This window comes from Coccinella septempunctata, chromosome 9 (assembly GCF_907165205.1).
Source record: "Coccinella septempunctata chromosome 9, icCocSept1.1, whole genome shotgun sequence".
Lineage (NCBI taxonomy): Eukaryota > Metazoa > Arthropoda > Insecta > Coleoptera > Coccinellidae > Coccinella > Coccinella septempunctata.
Genome location: NC_058197.1, coordinates 13,142,509 through 13,164,420, shown reverse-complemented (window position 1 = coordinate 13,164,420; position 21,912 = coordinate 13,142,509). Strand labels below are relative to the sequence as shown.

The following is a 21,912-nucleotide window of genomic DNA, read 5'->3' as shown; positions in this document are numbered from 1 at the left end:
GTGGCAGGCAACCAATCATACTAGACGGTGTATTGTGTGTTGCCTATTTCGGAAATCACACATCGCTCTCCTGATACCTTGTTCTTAATACAAGATCCATGTTCGAAGATTCAGAACCCAAGAAAGACACAAATATCGGATTTTGTATTAGGATCACAGGAGAGTGAGGAGGTATTCGGAGCAGCGCCTAAGCCATGATGTAGGCAACCTAACACACAGGATGATGTATTGCTCATTGCCTATTTCAGAACTTTACGGCGCTTCTGTGATACTCCGCATACCTCCTCGCTCTTCTGTGATGCTGATACAAAATGTGATTTTTGTATAATTCGGGGATATGAATCTTCGAAAATTTGGATCTTGCATTAGGATCGCAGGAGAACGACCCTCCCGTTCTTCTGATACCTCTATCAGGAGAGCGATGTGATAATTCTGAAATAGGCAACACACAATACACCATCATGTATGATTGGTTGCCTACCACATGGATCAGGAGCTGCTCCAGATACCTCCTCGCTCTACTGCCATCCTAATAGAAAATCTGATTTTTGTCTTGGGTCCTGAATAGGAAAATATTTGGATTTTGTATTAGGATCACAGGACAGCGAAGAGTTATGGGAAGCAGCGCCTAATCCATCGGTAGGCAACCCAACATACATGTTGTTGGATTGTGTATTGCCTATTTCGGATACCTTCTGGCTCTTTTGTGATCCTGATAGAAAATGTGATTTTTGTATCTTCTCGAGGATATGAACCTTCGAAAAATCTTGTATCAGGATCACAGGAGAACGAGGAGGTAACTGGAGCAATGTCAGAAATAGGCAACACACAATACACCGTCATGTATGACTGGTAGCCTACCACATGGCTCAGGATACCTCCTCGCTCTCCTGTGATCCTAATACAAAATCCAAAATTCCTCAGATTCAAAACCCAAGATAGACACAAATATCCGATTTTTTATTAGGATTGCAGGAGAGCGAGGAGGTATCCAATGTATCAAGCGCCGTAGAAATTTCGATATAGGCAATACACAATACAACATCATGTGTGTAAAGTTGCCTACCCCATGGATCAGACGTTGCTCTGGATATCTCCTCGCTCTCATGTGGTAGGCAACCAAACATACATGATGTAGTATTATGTATTGCCTATTTCGGAATTTTCATGATGCTCTCCTGATACTCCGGATACCTCCTCGCTATTTTGTGATCCTGATACAAAATCCGATTTTTGCGTCATTCTTGAGGTATGTATCTTCGAAAAGTTGGATTTTGTATTAGGACGGCGAGGGTGTATCCTGAGCGGCACCTGATATTTTTGGTAGGCAACCATTCAAACATGAAGGTGTATTATGTGTAGCCTATCTTTGGATTTTCAGTACTCCGCCATATTATTGTAGATACGTTCTTCTTCAAACTCTATTCATCACTGGGGTAATTTTAAAAGAAAAACGTTTGTTTTTATACTATATTTCTTTATTTCGTGAAATGATACAGACCTAATAGTGTGAATAAAGTAAAAATACAATTGCTCACATATATATATGAATAATACAACAATATGCTTTGTATAAAAATAGAAAGAAATAAGAAATAAGGGTAATATAACTGAATGTCTTCCGACTTCTGGTGGACTATTTCTTTTCTCAATTACTGGGCAGAACTATAGTGAATCTCCATTAACAGCATCAACCCGTTTAGTACCAGTAAAACAAATTTTTACTGAGTCAGCATTAAAAAAAATTAATGACTGTAATCATTTGGTTCAGGCCTTTTCACGTTTCAGCTCAGTTCTGACGAAAAAAGTTTATTTTGGCTGCTTTGACATACTATACTTTCTCCGATCTTCAGAGGGACGTAAAAAATTTAACTCACTTGAAGAAGAACCGATTGCACTTCTAATGGAACAGTTTCTCTTTGAAGTATATTCTGAATTTCAAAGAGATACGGCGAAAAAACTTTTTTTCACAAAATTTTCATGCTGAACCTTGCGTTTTTTTCGACCGAAATCGGAAATCCCAGAATGGGATATTGAATTACCGTTTTCTATTTAATTCGCTGTTCCTGATGCAAAATCTGATCGTTATTCCTGGAAATGTTTAATTTCCATCTTAAAATTCAGACAACTAAATAACCCCTGACATAGCGTAACAGGCAACACATCATATGGAGCCATCGTACTAACCTTGTATGTGTAGTTGCAGACCCTAGTAGTCAGGAGCAGCATAAGTATTTTGTAAAAGCAGCCAAAATAATTTGTCGTGTCTCATCGTCCCTTCTGTGAAATAACATGGACATGACCGTTAGACCTCCGGTTAGACGTTTCACTATATCTACTTTATATCTACAGTTTGCAGTTTTGCACTTCCCGGGCTATTGCATTAATAGACTCATAAACGAAATGTTTCAAAACACCCTTGGGAAAACAGGAATGCACGTTAAGATCTATTTCTTTAAGAAACTGTTGAAGAGCAGTGCCAGATGGCACTTCTGTTTTCTGAAAACTCAGGTGTTCTTTCATAATTCTCGTTATTATTCATTATCTTTTATTTATAATTATTGATTATTTTTTAATTGTATTGATATGTTTATGTTTATTCATCTTTATTTTAGCAGTTTTTTGGTAACCTGTCAATTGAAAAATATCTAGAATAGATCAAGACAAAGGAATAGAATTGACTTGATCTCATTGAGTTCAAATGTTAAGAGACTATTAGTATATAATTCACAGACACTGAAATTTTTATTTTGCTTCAAAGCAGTTTTGGAAGAAACGGAAATATATCTTAGTTTCAAAATATCAATTGTATGGCACAAAACACTTAGAATGGAACATCAGTCAACAAGATCACACAACATACAAGAACAAACGGCCATATACTTCATCAGGCTGAAGAGACAGCCAATGCCAATGGTCCTTCGAATGGTATGACCGCAGTAAAAACTGCAAAATGACACTATGACCGAATAGACAGCAACCAATAGATTTATTGCTACTATAGATGACATACTGGGGTAGGGATGGATTGGTTTCCACGCGTCAAGCAAACGGTCTTGGATCAGCTGATCCAAGTCGGTCGTGGCAGTGCCTCCTAGCTCCTAGAGTTCATTTGTTTTCGTTTCGTTCTCGCATGTCAGTGAGCGCAACCTGCTGTTTGGGTGATTCGAGCGTGAATATAAAAGAACCGCTGTGTATAGAAGTGAGTGAACAAACGCTTTGTTTGGGTAGAATGCAGAGTAGTGGGATCTGGGATTCACTTTCGTTTTCATAATAACACAAGCCTGGATTCCATCCAAGTTAGCTTAGTAGAGTATATCTCTGATTACATCCTTATAGTTGTAATGAAAATATTTCTCGTGTTTGAAATTCCTTTGTTTAGATCACTATGTCAAAATTAGAGTACCTACCCACATAACTGCATTCATTCGAAATTGCAAGAGCTTCATGTTACTTTGTATATGTATATAAAAAAGAGGGAAACTTATCAACAAATACAAACACATACCTTCGAAAACTCAGTTAATGAAAGCATAACGAAATGATTAAATCAAAGTGGTGATATTCGAGCTAAAAATTCGTATAAATCAATCTACAACCATCCTCTATAATTTATGAGGCTATTTTCTGAGTTGGGGCAAACCTAATCCTGGAGAAAACCAAGAAATTTATTTCAAATATTATTATAATAAAAAAAACCAGCATAAATATCATGCGAATTATAAGGTGAAACAAATATCAACAAATTGGAAATGACAAAAAGGCTGGAATGAAAGATGATTGACGAAAAAAACCTTTAACTCAAGATAGTAAGAAAAGATACAAAAATTAAGGAAGATACAAAAATACATCACCTACTATGCATGAGACTCTGTTGCTTCACATAGAAGCTACATATAGCTGAAGATCAATAGCGACATATGAAACAAAAAGAACAAGAAAAATATAATCCTCCATCTAGACAAAAATGACCTGCAGTGCTAAAAGCCGTTTAGACATAAAATAATGGTTTCTGACGAAACATGACATCATAATTCTCTGAATAATGGATTTCTATTTGAAAGTTTTTTCCTTCATTACCTTTGTATCGAATAAATCACCATTTCAATCATTTTCCCTTTTTTTTCTTAATTCCTGATCGATTCAATTCTTTTTCTCCAAGTAATGGGAATGTTGAAAAAACAATTTTATTGCTCTTCAGTTTAATAGAATCAAATTTTTAATATTATTTAAAGAACCTTCCATTCTCATATCGCTTTTGAATCTCGTTAAGAATAGTCATAAAAATTAGGATTGCAGTTTGAAAAATTCATCAATGACGCCAAATCTTGAATGTGAGACACGCTGTATAACATTTCCTTCCATCAAATAGAGCGCGATTTAAAATATTAATCCATCTGTCCGACATATTTACAACAAAAACAGTCTTTGATTTATTGAATTCATTCCACTTTATAAACCAGCAGATTTTTCTCATTGGTTGACGATGACTTTAGTTTCAAAAATTTCTAAAAGTGCTGAAAAATTTCCTTCGTTTAGATTTTCATCTTCGAAATAGCATTTTTCAAAAATTGCAACTTTCAATCTGCGATATCTCCTGTTATATTCGTCTGATCCAATTGGGATTTCCGGTTTTATAATCAGCGTTGCCTAGGCTTCCACGCTAGCACAAAAACCCGATTTCGAAAATCTCGATTTTTTCGGGTCAAAAATGAGCAAGGAGTTAGACCCCTCCTAAAATGACCTATTGGCTACTCTGTATGAAAATCAGGATGTTCTATTACTGTCTTAGGATGAGGAGTGCTTAGAATTTGTTTTGAAGATGTTGAAAAACCAAACAGTTGATGATTCAATAGAGAATTGCACTCCAGAGAGCTCTGCGAAGACAACTTGAAAATGAAAAGTGAAAAAACAAATTTTTTTATATTGCTCTTCTCTAGATGGAAATTCCTAATACCTTATTAGGTGAACATAAACATTTCCACAAAATTTGTTTTTCAACAACAATAGTTTCGCTACAGTTTTGCATAAAATCACATTGTATGTTGAAACAATGCCTCGAAAAATATTTCCTTGGAAGTTTTCGTGTGGAGATCATAAACAAAATTTAAAAAAATTTCACTCATTATATTATCTGAAAAATCATGTAAAACCGCCTCAGATGGCGTTTATATGCGAAAATTAATGAGATGCTTGCCTTAAGTTACCCATATGGTTATTCCAGATAATCCATTGAAAAATTTCGATGGAACCACTCAATGTAGACTCGTGAAAGTAAAATGATGTTACATTAACAGTTAACCATCTTGCTCATTTGTACTTTCCTCTGTAAGTATTAAATTTTGCTACTGTGATCTTTTCTGATACATGAACAAAGTGACTGGATTATGAACAAAGAGATATAACGTATTTGATTGATGAATACTGATAAAATTTCGAAATTTTTTGTATTGAAATTATGACAACATATCGAAACAACTGAAATTGGGAATTAATGTCCGAAGTTATCAACCGCCTTCATTTGTCTCCCATTATCGATATTATTATCCTGTAATTATGCCATGTGAGGAATCGGGAATAATTGATATTCGAACAGGAGTGAAATCTTGTTAAACTAATTTGAAACTCATGTTATGGCCGGTATCTTATCGTGTTTCACGATACCTGAGTCTAGAATATGGACATGCTTCTATAGGGTAAGCACAGACAAAAGAATTTGGATCTACCTGTATTCCAGAACCTTCTTGGATAGCTCATCTGGTCGGAGAATTCATTTGAGAATCATTCGGAGAGTAATATTAGGGAAATATCGAAATTTTACTATTTCCCAAATCATTTTATAGGAGTTTGGTTAATTTCAGATTCAATACTCAAAATTATAAGTAAAACTGAGAACTATTTTTCGAATAAGAGAATAAAAAGTAATTTTTTTATTTCACGAACTTTTCTGTGATATGCGACACGTGAAAAATACTCTAAGAGGTAGAAATATTGGGCAGGGTTATTAAATTGTTCCTGATTAAAATTGAATTGGAAACATTGCATCACGTTGCAAAATAATTCATTTCCGACAGCTTGCAACATTTGTAAGAACTAATACGAATCTCACATGAGTGTTTGATTTATTTCTTGCATCATAAGCCATATGATCTTCAAAAGATTGAAGATAAGGGTGAACGATATTGAGTTAATCAATTAAATAACTCTCATAATGATACTCATTCTTACGAACCAACTTGGCTTGACTAGACAAAACAGTCTGTTAAATTTAGAAGGCGGACATTGTTTATGTCCGCAATACATTTAAATTGTAGGTGGCAATTTTACTCGGGTAATTCTCTGGCACTATATCAGTAGAAGATTCGTTGTGTTTAATTTGCAGAATTTTTGGCACATTCCAAAGATTATACAGACAAAAACAAATGGCAGAGTTTCTGGTAATGTTGAATGTTGCGTTTAGCACAGTGGTTCCCAACCTTTAAAACCAACCGTAGATGGAAATGTGATACATATTCTGAAAGAGCAAATCTTCTAGTTAAAATTCTGAAGATTTTATGGATCTCGATGCAGCCGTTCGGTCTTGACTGTTATTTAATTGATTCCATCTTTTTGGAAATTGAATTTTTGAATTGAAATTTTGGTGTAGATAATATTGAAGACAAATTTGAAATTTTTTTAACCCTGTCTCTCGAAAACGGATCGATTCAAGGAATCTACCCTTTTCGTACCCCTTTTATACTTCCAATTTAGGAACACCCTGTATACAGATTGATAGTGTGCAATGACGGGATATATGAGTAAAATTTTGAGAAGTTATCAAGTAAGAATAAGTGAATGTTACCAAGTTCTTACGACATTTGTTATTATCCTGACCACAGGAAGCCAAAGATATTCTAGACTTGGTTTTTTTGTTCTTTGATATCGAGGCTAGTGTGCTGAAGAAATAAATGGATTATTATTATTACTATGAACTGAATGTAGCTTCAACTGGAACTAAATAATATGTGAAAAGACAATATAAACTTCGAAATTTTTCGAAACAATATAGCTTCTTTCATTTTTAAACCATTGTAATAAATATATCACAAATGTGTCTATTAATAAACTAAGGTTGAAGCAAGAATTTGATATTTGGTAAACATCTATAACTCAAGAATGATCTTCAAAACATTTGGATTGCCAGTCTACAAAATGAACGATGATGTCATATCTCAAATTTGGATCAAGCTGTATAACATTTTCCTACATCTAAAAGAGCACAATTCAAAATACTAATCAAATTGTCAGAGCATATTTACAACAGAGAAAGTGTCTTTGATATACTGAATTTATTGCTCGCAGTGTATGTTGAACTTTAGTGACCATGAAACTTGACTATTCTTTGACAGTTTTTCATCATATTGCGTTATGATTCTAGTCAAAGTGTTTCCTGTTATCATCGTATAATTTCAAAGAATTGATGAAAAAATAAAGAACATTTTTCATTATTTTGAAATCCAAAGTTCAAAGATGATTGAAACCTATGCTAATCTTACTATCTGAAATTCAAATGATCTTTGTTTTCTGGTACTTACAGCAAAACCTAACCTAAGCAAATATAGCCTAACCATCTGAAATTCAAATGAACCCAACAAAGGAAACGATATCTAATGAACATTTCTGATATTATTCCACTGATATCAGTATTTATGTATCTTCCGGTCAAATTTTCTGAATCCCAATAATTCGAAATTAAATAAGGTTTGGAATGAACTCTTGGCAAATGCTGCTCAAGCATTTTATCCTATTTGGGCTACACTTCTTCTAAGCGATCTGTTTCTGTACGATCTCACTAATGTTGAGTCTAAGGATTGACTGATAATTAATTCACATGCTCTACAAATTTTGTTTTGAATTGTGTCAAATCTGAGAACAGGTCAACGAACTTGCAATCAAGTCTGCCAAAAATCTTCAATCATGAAGAATTTTCGTGATATCCCACTGGCCAAGGATTCCGATAAACTGATTTTCAGTGGAGACAAAGGATTCATCTGTGGAAACGATGTTGTTTGGAAACTGCTAATAAATTTCGCCTGATTCACAATGACAACTTCAACTTCCTTGGTTTACCCACGATAAAGCAGCAAAAAGATATACAGAACTATCAGTTAGATGATGTTTGAATGGAAACTTTGCTCTATACTCTGTTTCTGAATTCGAGGAATTAAATATTTGTCGTGTAAATAAGCTATAATTAAATAAACATCGTAATAGTTTCCCACACTTTTTCGCTTATTTCAATGCGTAGTGCGTATTTGAATTTTCAACCTAAGTTTTAGACTGTATTTTTCTTAATTTTCACTATGCTACCTCACATCTCTGAAACCATAATAAGTTTCCTTCGAGAAATGGGAATGTTACTCTAGTTTGTTAATTTCCTTTACTCTTTAGTTTTGATCTTCAGTTTTCTCTTAATATTCATCAAAGGAATTCAAAAATGCTATTATTAAAAAAAAATTAAAAGAAACAAACAACTCAAGCAGCCATCTAATTAGGTCGTATCATTATAAACACTAGAGATAATTGAACAAAAGTGTTTCAATATCAAACAATGCGAAGATAAATCTGTTTGATCCATCTGAAGAGCTATTCACCAATTCCAGAAATGCTCAAATTCGAAAAATCCACAGAGCTATGTGACCTCTCCTCTTATCAAATAGGTCTGTGTCAGCTTAATCTCTCCTATGGGAAAACAAGGAGAAATTGAGCAGTCTTCTGATAATACACGGTGTAACCACTAGCATAACTTATATCGTGTTTTTGTCTTTGCAGCACCCGATGCTGTGATTGAGAATGTTTCCTAGGAGCACCAGTATTATTTTTTGAGTCCACCAACAGGAAGATTTCAGTGACGAAAAATGGATCCTATTGGGTAAGTCTTCCTTGTTTTATGCTATTTTATTGGATTCTGAGAAATCGTTGTGTAAATCCCATACTTCAATTCAATGTCGAAAGTTATTTGCATTTTTGGTTGAAATTCAATTATCAGTTGCCATTCAAGGAATCACATAAATCGATATTCGTACACTATCCGGAAATTATGGAAATGAAATACTCCTCTACACTTTCTTCGGACAATTTTATTGTTTGCAATTAGAATGTACAAATCCATAAAAGACCATCCTTAGTTTTAGAATACCTTTGAAGTGAGGTGTCCATAAAAAAAGGTACTAGTTTTGGTAGCTTGGGGAATGACGTAGCAGATAACTAGATTTAATCCGATGAAAATCCAGTGACCAAATTTGATTGCTGACCAACAATTCCTCGGAATTTTCACAAGGAGATCGTTATCCTTGATTTTGGCACTTCACGAGTCAAAATTTATCAAATATATATGTATGTGAAATATGAATAAGCAGGAAGATAACTGCCAGTAATTGCGAAATTTGTATATCGTTTTATCGCAAGTGTTGTTCTAGAAAGTTTACGAGTTCTTGTATAATACTTATGGAAAGTATTTCTTTGGTTAACACAGTCGAACAGGATATCATTTTTAGATTCGGAAATTCCCTAACTAACTGAAGGAGTTCCTTATGAATCGTCATGCTTTTTGATTTCAGAATTCAAAGCATGTCTAGTTACATTTAAAGGCGTTTTTCGGCCTATAAGAGCCATTTTGAATATCCCCACAGAAAAAATCTAATGGTGTCAACTCACAACTTTTTGATTTTTTGAAGGCCCATTAATAGTTCCATTTCTGCAGATTACATAACCCTTTTGTTAGCAGAAAATGCTTTTCTTAGCAATTTAATGTCAAACATCAATGAATATTTCATGATTTTCTATCAATTCTATAACGATTATTCATAATGAGTCATCTCGTTTGAACAGTGTACATCAACTAAATGTTTTTTTAATATATTTCGATGATTTTTGCATAATTTGACTATTAAATTCTTCAAACTACTGAAAAATAATTGGAAGTGAAAAAACCTTCCATTTAATTTTTTACGCGACTTCGATGATAGCCATAAAAATTTTCCTGATATACAGGGTGTTTCTGAATTGACGCGAAAAATTTCAAAGTGTGTTTTCTTAGCCAAAACTAAGGAGGATATTTCATATAACTTTTTGTTCGAAACTCTTTCCCCTCCAAAGTGCTAATCTTTGAACCTAGGGCAAAATAATCAACTTAATTTTATATCATGGGATTTGTTTGTTATGATTTTTTACGAATTGTCCAATTTCTCATCGTGACATTCAGAAAACTGGAAAAATAAAACTAATTGTCAGCCTGCTTGACTTTTTAACCCACTGCTCCTAAAAAATTGTGATCCTATGTTGAGAAACTATCTTATTTTTTTTAAAGAAAAAAGCCAAAACATAGAAAAGTTTAAGATTGAATTCCTTCTTTTATAAGTATAAGAATGCTGGTATATTTAAAGGTTCTGATGCAAAATAATATAGAGATTGCTCCTTCACACTCTCTCAATGATATTTCTTGGTTGAGAAAAGTACCTTTATAATATTGGCACTTTCCCAGCCTTATTCATTCGTTGAAATTTATTCTTCTAAATACTCTTTTATTGAAATAAAATTGATTATTTTGCTAGCTGCAAAAGAATGTAACTGTGATGCCGTGAAAGGCAGGGTTTTAAACAAAATGTTATATGAAAGACCCCCAGAATTTACGTTTAAAAAACACCCTTTGTAATTTTTAGCATTAATTATGAGATACCAAGTATGTTCAACAAAAAAACATAACATTTAGAACAATAAAAGAAATATGACAAAATAAAAGGCCAGAATGCATAGTTAAATTTCTTAAAGTCAAACATAAAAATAGTAAGGGAAGAAATTTTAACAAAAAACAAATATTGTTTACCGTTAACTTAAGAGTTCTTATATTCCTGTGAAGTGGGCTTAATGAACGGCCAAGCAGTACGAATTAAAATGACACTATCCAATTTTTTTCGAATTATTCATTCGAATTGTGTATGTGGATCAAGGTCGAGATGGCACGTTCTATTTTTTTCTAAATTTAGAACTCCACGCATTTTCGTTGATGGATTGGCATAGTCGCTGCTCGTATTGTTCACTTGAGTGGCCCGTCAATTGTTCGAATCAAAAATGAATCATTTTAAATTGAATGCTCTTCATTGGAAGGTGATTATCTACTAATAAACTGTTTGTTTTGTTTCAGGACCAGCTGTTTCAGCTTGAAGTAAGTATCAGTTATTAGCTCCAATCATTCTCTTATCATTTTGTTTATTGCGTATTGAGATCTGTCTAGGTTTGTGAAATTCCATTTCGTGCTAGGTACATTTTTACTACAGAAATTCACATGATGTGTTATTAGCTTAGACAAATTGGATATCTTCTGATATTCTCACCATCCATCATTGATTCTGTATTTAAATATTATCAAATTGAAATACTTGCTTGAAAGAATTAGAAAAAATTGTTTCACTGATGAACTAATAATTATTTTTCGCTTTGTCGAAGATGTAGACCGAGCAATCTTACCAGAAACCTCGTGGACTTCTTCAGAACCGGTTTTTTCTCGATGCATAAATTTTGGCGAACATAAACCAGCCATCTATGATTAGAATAAGAATTAGGTTAGACTCACTAGGTGAAATCGAAGTGTTTTAAATTTTTACCGCTATAATTTCGATAGTACCAATATCTGTTTACTCATAATGGTTTTGTTTATTACAAAACGCATCAACATGAATGATTTGTTACGACAAATCTCGTGAATATTTCGATGCTCCAAAAAACACTTGAATTTATTGCTCGATTGGCTACAAGAGAATGCCTCATATTCAATATCAAAACTTAATTGACAATTCAATAATGGGAGGTGAAATATTACCTCATTATTAGTCGAACAATTCTTCTTGTTATTACCTATAAATCTCGCAGAATTATGTCTCAATTGCAAACTATCAGTTCTTCGGTAACCTCACATTGTCACGTGAATTATATGAGTAAAATTGCATGGTACAAGAGAGTGCTAGTTTTAAGCACACATCAATTTTAAAAGTTATGAACTCTTTGTGAAGGCTTACAAAAGATCTGTACTAGAGTTCTTCCATCTGTCCATTACTGTATCGATAACAGTTCATCATTAAGTGATGAAAGGGACCGTCAACAATTTTATCGTTCCGCTAAGTTAACTATAATGGGTAGATTAATGAAAACGGTAAATGAGGCAATGCATTGTGCAGCATTGTTTTGACGACTTTTATGGAAATTATGCATATAGTTGTTTTGGTGATAATTGCAATGAAAGGGAATTGTTTAACGGTGATTTATATACAGATGCATTTATAGCAACCTCACTTAATGTAGAATAAGTGAAGTGAAAACGTACCCTATATGTAGATACAGGGTTGTTGAATTTGATAAAGAACCTCTGTTTCTTTTTCATTGGCTCACTCTGTATAAAGAGAAGTGTAAAAAGGATTTTGTACATGTATTGATGTCTAGTTAGGTGTCTACATACGATTAAACTGCCTGAAATGGCAACAGAAATCGAAAATAGTAGGGAAATGAACAAAATGAAGATTCTGAAGGCTTCAGAAGGTTTCTTCAGTTATAAACACCTTCAAATCAAGTTTTACTATAGGGTCTGGCCTCACTGGCCTCCTCTAGCTCTTTTCGACATTACTTCGATGAGGTTATCGATGAAAGTTTGAGGAATATTTTGCCAAATACCCTTCAAAGTATTGACTAGCTACTGCTATGTCTACGGTGGGTTAGGTACACAGTGTAATTGTTGTGACATTGCAGACCAGACATGTTCAATACAATTTTGGGCTTAAGAGGCAATTGGCCAATCCATTAATTTAATGCTATGCATTAAACTGCACTCATTTTTCAAGTTGGCAGACTTCTAAACGTATATTAAACTCGTGACAATCAATCCATTATTTTTAGTACACAACACTAGATGAGTTGCAGTAGCCTATCATCACGAAAAGTATCATACAACTACATATAATGTTTTAATTTCAATTGACTCTTCAAGTGTCATGGGGACCATATTTTGAGCGTATAATAACTAATATACTCCGCTTCCAATACTAAAAATCTGATTCAAGTGCAAAATGTAAGTTCTCTCTGGAATATCTATTTATTTATTCAAGGGATCAGGGATCAACCCCATTACAGAAGATGAATTACATTTGACACAATAGTATCCAACCTTGATAATCTAAATACAATGTAACAAAAGAGATATTCAGTACTCAAACAAATTCAATAATAACAAAACATACAAAGTATCTTCAATCTATCCCTTGAAGTGTATTCATATTAAAAACAAAACATCATTTAAATTTAATTTCGTAAAAAAGATAAAAAAAAACCGAAACACAGCCCATAACCTGTTACATTTCCTGATCGTAAAAAAAACTTCCCTGATATTCTATCACGAATCACCGGGTATAATCATCTTTCTAATTTACCGTCGAAGGTCAGTGGCGTCACAAGCACCGGCGGGACGGACGAGTATTTCAATTAATTGCACTTATTGTCATTGACCTTCCCTCATTGGAAATTCGAATGATGATAATTATTTCGATCCGTTGGCTGGTGGCTTATCCCAGCAGTTTTAATTATCGTGCAGGAAACGAATGATAGGGATATGAAACATGAGTTTGGAGATATATTTTCGTAGGTACATATTGAGGGATTAAATGTTTTATCAGCTGGCTATTTGAACAGACAATATTGTTACACAAATCTGAATGATTAGAGACTGATTAATTCTTTATATTAATCGGAATTGGGAATAATCACTTAGCTGCTCCCAGCGGTGTTTTCGAAGAATTCTAGTTATACGTTTGGTGCGATAGGACCAGAGGCGTTTCCAGCCAATTGGCTTAGCGGAGGTCATTCCGATAGGGTAAAAAACCAAATAGTTCTTTTATTTCACACGTAGTTGTATGATGTAGTATAGGAAATCCTTGATTTCCTAACACCCCAGATAGTAGTACAAGTGTCAGAGAAGCCCCTCTTTTGAAGCCTTTCAGATAGCCTCAAAGGGCAGTTCGGTTTCCCTTCAATGGGTTCAATATTAATCCAAGCAAGATCACAGTGATCCCATGAAAACTTCTAGCTATGAAATATGAATGGAGACAGGTGGGGCTTCAAATGAAACGCCTGGAAATAATCTTAGACTTCAAGCTTCTGTGGAATGAGAATCTTGAGGTGACTTATGCTAAGGTGTCTTGTGATGGCTTGCAGAGGTCTGGCTTGTGAAAGTTAAGGCTACAGCTTTCACACCAATCATCATTCATTGATTATTAAATAATCATTCATTGCTGAATCTCGTTACCGAGAATGAATCTACAAAAAGACTATCGGTGCGATCAAACTTATAATTTCTTAGGACTGCTTGCAAGTGTGTGCCCTCCTGTGACTGAAGAGACCCAACCGTGACCTACAGATCCTTCCACACTTTAGGCAAGCATAGTCACCAACCAGATCTGGCCGCCGCTGTATTCTTCTCGAGTCTCTATTATAGCTCTGGACCAAAGACCTCCACTGCGATCTGTCTAACGCTAGATGTTCCCAGTTATGAATAGCATTAACTTATTTTAGGGATTGATGCAGTAAATCCTTGAACCGCTTATACTGGCCTCCTGGTTTCCGAGAATCCTCTCTGAATTCGGGGTACAGAGCTATTTTGGAGAGTCTTATATCTTGCATTCTCAGAATGTGACCGCCTTATCTGAGTCGGGCCCTCGTTACTTGAGTCTCAATTGTTATACAGCTCGCGCGCTGCAAGACTTCTGCATTTGAAACTTTGTGGAACCATCTGATGTGGATTATTTGTCTTAGATGACGTTGTTGCGTTTGTTCAAGCTGTTTAATGTGTCGCCTGTAGACAGTCCAGCTTTCGCTTCCGTAAAGAAGCATTGGGAGGACTACTGCTTCGTGAACAGCTGTCTCGGTCTTCAGATTGAGGTCGTGATTTTGAAACACACTGTCCTTTAGCTTCCAGAATGCCCGTGATGCCGAATTGATACGGTTGTGTATTTTCGTGTCCTGGTTAACGCAAGTATTTGAACTGCTCGACCTGTTCTACAGTTTCATCCTCTAGGCCGATATCTGTTTGAAGGCTTTCTGGCGGACTTACCAGGATTTTGTCTTGGCGATATTGAATATAAGTCCTAAAGCTTCGTATATATGTTTAAAGGTGTCCAACAGTACCTGTAGATTCCCTGGGTTGCTAGCGATAAATATTAATTATTAAATGAACCTGATTATTGACTGAATCAACCTCAGCAATAAAAGGCCTATTCATTTATGGCACAAGAAATAGGGTTGCCATTTAATAAATTCAACTGCCCTCACCTCTTAGAGGTGAAATTACGACCGTAATGTGCTATGCATTTTCATCTATTTCGTTGGGTTGAAAAAATAGTAGTTTGGCCCACCCTGTACAGTGAAAATGCAGATGAAATAATTTCCAGCAAAAGCAATTCTATAATAGTGTCTTGTATTTGGAGAAAACCAACAAGAAAACTAAAAATGTGTAAGAAACAACTGGTTATGGAAGAAAAGCTTTCGTAGTGTTGAACGAACGACATGGTTGAACTATGTTTTGTTCATCTCAAAGAGCGGGTGATACATTTTCATCATTTTTCTGATTGGGGACGCGAATTTTTCGTTATTCGACTCCGATTGAGTGTTTGATCAATAAACATAAGGTAATTATCGGCTGATTATATACACGAGCACATAATAGACAAATGGATTATCGCTACGTTGAATATACAATCGTTATTTGTATTTCAAGGCTCCATCAACAAAGTTAATTGACTGAAAATGTCGAAAAGTGAAACCCAATAGATCAAACGATCGATAGCCTTCCCAGTTGTGGTTTATGCTAACGCGTTTGCAAGACATCCATCATTAGTGCTGCTCTGATGCATTGTTCAAGAGCACGAACAGAAAAGGTGTCCAAAAACGCACAACATAAGTTGTTGTCTATAATTCGATATGAAACTAAAAGAAGTTCTTTCAGAAACTCTAAAAATTTTTCTCAACTATTCATTATCAAACCCTCTATATCACTAGCTCACAATTGAGGAAGCTTCTATACAGGGTGAGTCTTTGATTGATGGTGACTATTCTGAAGGTAATTTTGTTCTTCCAAGGATGGCACAGCTCTTTATGAAAACTTTAAATAGCCCTAGCTTTCTGACAAACGCCAGAAGTCTATTTTTTTTTAGTCAATCCGTACTCAGCTAGTCTTAGATATTCTATCTCTGATAGGAGTGTGTACAGTTACTCCTGGTACACCCTGTATAAGTAACCACTCAACTTTCTTCTGGGAAATCATTCCAGTAAGCATTTCTTCCTTGTCTTGCACATTTCTGACCGAATACGTCACATCTGTTAACAATATGAGTTATTCTACAACTTTGAGTAAAAGAAATATTGTTGAAGTGAATTGAAATTCGCTCGAATTTGTTGATAAATATGTTGGTCGGATCGGAACTTCAGCATCGATCTCCTATGCTCTGGTCCAACCATAAATTCCTCCAGAATTGGTGGTTATTGAACTTCCGTACCAGCATCAATTATGCAAGTGCATTTTCTCACGTGACGTCTCATAGAAAACTGTCGTGAGAAAACTTGTACTGGCCAACAAAGTCTAAATCCTCTAAATAATTTGTATCCTGCCGTTTGATGGAATGCCGAGCGTATTCGAAGTCAGTCCATTATCCATCGGTAGCTTGTGTAGTTTGTCCATATTGAAGCTTCAATTATGTACAGCTCCGTCTAAATTGGTATGTCGACGGGCCTAATGAAATTTTATTGGAATGTTACGAGCATATCATTTTCCATGACGTTAACAGCCGTCTTCTTGCCAGAAATTGGGCTACGGCTGGAACAAAGGAGATTCTAATTGCCCTTCTATGGCTTGAATTTTATCCTTGAATCTGAGGAACTATAGTCCATACATTTGTATGAATGCAGATTGATTGTGGAAGATTGTGAATGAAGAGGTCTTAAAGGAATTTCTCCTGTTGGGAGACTCAGATAGATTGAAATGAATGATCTACCAATTCCGAATTATAATTTAAAAAAATCGAACATTTCCGTGGTGACACACTACTCAATTGTGTATTAAAATAAACTGCTCCACATGAGTTAGGGATATTGACTTGAATTGCAGAAAAATATAGTTAAAATAAGATTTTTGTGATGAAAATTCATATTGATATGATTTCAAGTTGCAAATTAATTTTAGCCTGTAGGTCTGCAGCGTATACAGGGTGGTTAAGAAAAATCGAGTAAAATAACGAAATTTTATTCCCGGAGAATTCAAGCATTTCAAGACTATCAATACAATGTACTCTCATACTACTCATACTCTTTTGTTTCCCTCAAAAATTTACACGGTGAGTCAATGAAAATCTATATAATATAAAATATCTTAACTGTATAGGCACGATAACAACATAATCATACACACATAAGTAAATTATTCACATAAATTAAAATACGAAACTTTTGAGAACTAGAACTGGTGATTCATAAATTCATCAATGGAATAAAAGGCGCCTTCTAGAAGCAGACTCTTCACAATTTTTTTGAAGGGTACTCTACGAAGGGAAATCACGTGATCAGGAAGTCTATTGTACATCTTTATACCATTAAAAACGTACATATTTTGTGTTCTTTTTATGCGGTGGATGGGAGTCACAATTTTATTTCTATTTCGGGTGTTGTGATCATGTACACTCGAGTGCCTGGGGAGTTCCTCCTTCTCCAAATGTACGTGGAGGAGACACTCAAGCATGTATGGCCTCCACGGGCATCAATAACAGCTTGACATCTTCTTTGCATACTACACACGAGGTTGTTGAACATTTCTTGAAGAATTTGGTTCCATAAACGAGGCAGAAGCTCTCTCAGATCATTTAAGGACTCTGGGGTAGGTTGATGATTATCTAATCTTCTTTGGAGCATATCCCATGCAATGTTCAAATCTGGTGAGTGCGGAGGTATTGGTAAATGTGGAATACCAAGCTCCTCGTGCGCATTCTCAACTATGACTGCACGGTGCGGTCTAGCGTTATCGTCTAGAAATTGAAAAGTTTCACCAATAGCAGCGTGAAAATTTGGCACAACATTGTCTATGACATGCTCCCTATAGTGTGAGGCAGTCATATTCCCTCCTTTTAATGGACGTCTAGAACCTAGATTCACCTCTTTCAAACGTCGTCTGATCTGATGGTTTCGATGGAAACTTGGACCCCATCTGCATTTTGAAGAGTAGGGGAACGTGGGGGAATTGGGAACACTTAATTTCAAATGCTGAAAAATTATACAAGAAATCACTAAAAATATTAAACTTCCATTGAAAAAGTAACTTTGCTCATTTATGTACTAATCGGAAACAAGAAATTATAAAAAATCAACGTTTCCTGAAAAATATCAACGAAATCAAAAATTACTTTCGTTTCTATTTACCCGACACCCTATGGGGTAATTGTGAACAGTCCCGGAGCAAATAAGAATAATTAGAAATGGCACATATCACACAATTATCCACGTCTTGTTTCTCTTGCAGTACATTTTTCATGTGCCCAGAGTTTACAGGTATCTCACATGATATAATCCTCCATTGGTGGGGCTTCATACCTTATATAGCAAATTATGCAGAAAAATTCTTCTTTTCTGTGTAACCTGGGTTGAATTTCTCAGTCCTTTGCTTTTGGCGTGCCTTTTAGTACCCTTTTTATGTTGGTTTTAGGTTCTTTATGTTAAATTTTTTTCCTTCTTAACATTTCTCTGTAGGTATTTGTTTTCTTTGCTTTTCTTCGTGTTGATTTTTCATTAGTGAACTCGATAATATCTTGAATTCATTTTGTTTCAATTTTCGGAACAGAGTATTTAGTTCCAGCTTAGCCTAATGTGTGGTTTTCGTTTCTTGAATCTTCCAACACACAGCAGGGATATTCAATTTTATATTTCGTTTCGGTCTTCTTTGTATAATTTCTTGGCATCTAGATACAAAACATTTCAACGTTAAAATATTGTTTAACCATCAACCAGAGCAGCACAGAAGTAATTGGGAACGCAAGGGATATAAGGTACGTTCCCAATTACCCACCTGACATCGTTCCTAATTACCCCAAGGTATCAAAAGAATTAAAAATGGCTGGCATTCATTTACCCATTTTCTTTCAACTTCAAATCACATGGGTTTTGGAAAAATATAGTACCAGCATTGAATCAACAAAATATGGCACCTCTAAACTTCAACATAAGATAGTTACAAGTATTATAACACACGGAAAAATTATAGTCGAAATGCGAAATCCATTCTTTGACTCACCGTAACAGGAAATATGCAACTTATCGCCGCAACTTTTGAGTAAGGCCTGAGAATCGCAAGATGCATCCGTTGAAAATGTTGAAGACAGTGTCGCACATGAGGAAGTATTTTTATCTAGCTGTTCCCAATTACCCGCCGTTCCCAATTACCCCACTCTCCCCTATTCCGTAGCATGTAGATGTAGGGTTTCTTTTCGCCGAAACGGTGATGAAACGATCCTGACCAAGTGTTGTTTTTCGTCGCCCACCAAGCATTGGTCTTTCCAACACGAAGCCTGTCTCCCTGAACCTATTCCAAAGTCGAGATATCACACTTTGGCTGACTTGGAGCCTTTCCGCTACAACAACCTGAGTTAGGCCACCCTGTAGCATTCCGATAGCCCTATTAGCCTCAGCGTTTGTTAATTTACGTCTTGGCATTTTCAGAAAACTCGTTTCAAATCGAAGCCGTTGATGAACATTCATGAAGCATATGCAAAGAACCAAACTTCAGAAAACAGGCGACCAGATTGACGAAATGTCTCATACTGATTTTTATTGGATCGATTCAAGTAGTTATTGAGTTTTAAATGATTTTCTCGAAGATTACATACTTTTAAAAACGATTGAATACGATATCCCTAACTATTGTGGAACAGTTTATATGGGGTATAAGGGGTTTCAATTCTCAAAATTTTAAAATCAATGGATAGGGCCCCCCCACTGAAACCGCCCTTGTCGATAATGCTGGAAAAATTAACATAACTAAATAAATATAATGAAGCGATATGAGGTAAGGGTTAGAGTATGAAATGACTAATATTTATGATGTCAAATGTCCAAGATCAGTAAAAATTGTCAACAGAGCAAAGCCTACATCAAACATGAATCCATTCAATTTTTTTAATCATATGCATGTGACCTTTTTTGAGTGAAAATCCCAAAGTACGATTTGTTATTTGAATAACGATAATGTTCTACCGAAACAATAACGTTGTTCTTTCATTCTTTCATTACGAAATGAAACCTGTGTGTTTATAGTCAAGTTTCTCGAAAATGATGTAGGTGAGTTCTTATAATAATATTGAATATTTCAACACACAATGTCGGATTTTGCCATTTAGCTTTAGTTGGTATTTGCTCATTTCATTCACACACGGAAGTGATATGAGTCTTATATTTGCGAAAAAACGCATTTTCGACACAATTTCCAATTAAATATGCTATTGGTGAAATTCAGCTAAAGGCTCTAAGTAGCTCCCCACTAAAATTTTATAGTACTTTATTATGGAAAGATTGTGTGATATGGCCAACAATATCTGGTTATGTTGTAGAATACGAAATGGTAGAATACGTATACAGGGTGCCCCTAAATCAATATGAAATTCCACTTCAAATTTGAAGTTCCGTTGATACTGAAATTTCCGAATTTCACCTGCTTCTGTGACTAATTTTGACGAATATCTTGATGAATTTGTTACATACAAATACGACAGATATTGATTGAAGTATGTGTTATCCTTCTCGTCCTGACATTCAGTTGATTCTCAATGTTATCCTATCGCCAAACGTGCGAAAAATTTCCTCAATTAACAGAAATCGTACAAATTGAAACGAATTTATTATTCATCTCATGATGACTCCAATCATCATAAGCTGGCGTGACACTCCTCAAGGTCCTATCGATTAACATACAGCCGAATATTCAGCGTTTCAGTGTCCGATTTGGAGCACTCTGTAATATACCAGGCGAAGATTCACTGGCGGTCGGCGTCCACACATTTTTCAAGATCAAAACCAACCGGTTACTGACCTTAACCATTCCGGAATACTATCTCGGCAGGTCAGTTTGGGTTTGTTCGATCGTCCATCGGTTTTAAACCGATAAAATTTGCTTGGCGGACTCGACAATTACACGGAAAATGTTAATCGTTTCGCAGTTATACAAGAGAGTCCAGTTTTCCTTGGTGGAACATTCAAATAAGGGTAAAGGAGACATCCCTATTGGATTGGAACTGATTAATGCCTATGCCATCCCTTCTTCGATGGCTTCCCAATACCCTTAATTATCTTATTTGTATTTTGAACCAAGGTACAGACGATAGTGCTTAGAAAACGAACATTCGGTTTGTTATTCCTCGAGTTCAACACCTTGGTGTAATTTTGGACTGAAAACAACTCAGCATTGAGGCCCAAACGAAGATTGTAGTAGTTAAGGGGGGTTGAAAAGTATTGAGACCTTCAGTACCCCTCATCAGTCTGTTCTTGCCACTACGTCGTCTACAGCTCACCATCCAGATCCCTATCAGCTCTGGTATCTAGTTTGGCTTCCTTCATTCCATATGTTTCTCTTTGAAGCATTTTTTTCGTTGGTTACAGGCCACCAGGTGATCTGGAGTTTTTTGTCTTCCCAACAGAATCACCATACAACAATTTCTGCTAGACCTATTCTAGCAATTTCTTGCTAAGATAAGATCTACGATACTTCTTAGATCTCGTTGTGTTAAAGTTTCCAAGGAACTTTTTGCCAATACTACAGTCTTGGGAGATTGCACCAGAGTAATTCCTTCTCCTGAAACTCTTTTA

The 21,912-nt window shown here is 35.3% G+C and overlaps 1 protein-coding gene across 3 annotated transcripts in view; it reads left to right on the top strand.

Moving 5' to 3' along the window:
• The first annotated feature begins 3,049 nt into the window (after window positions 1-3,049).
• LOC123319858 (facilitated trehalose transporter Tret1-like) overlaps window positions 3,050-21,912 on the top strand; it is a 33,723-nt gene continuing 14,860 nt past the window's right edge. For 2 of the 3 annotated variants that reach the window (XM_044906864.1, XM_044906861.1), the window contains exons 1-3: window positions 5,175-5,328; window positions 8,812-8,911; window positions 11,183-11,203. In XM_044906864.1, coding sequence (XP_044762799.1) covers window positions 8,898-8,911; window positions 11,183-11,203 — 35 coding nt within the window. In that variant the 5' untranslated portion in view covers window positions 5,175-5,328; window positions 8,812-8,897. Of the gene's footprint in view, window positions 3,203-5,174; window positions 5,329-8,811; window positions 8,912-11,182; window positions 11,204-21,912 lie in introns of those variants that run through there. The other variant, XM_044906862.1, reaches the window with a different exon arrangement.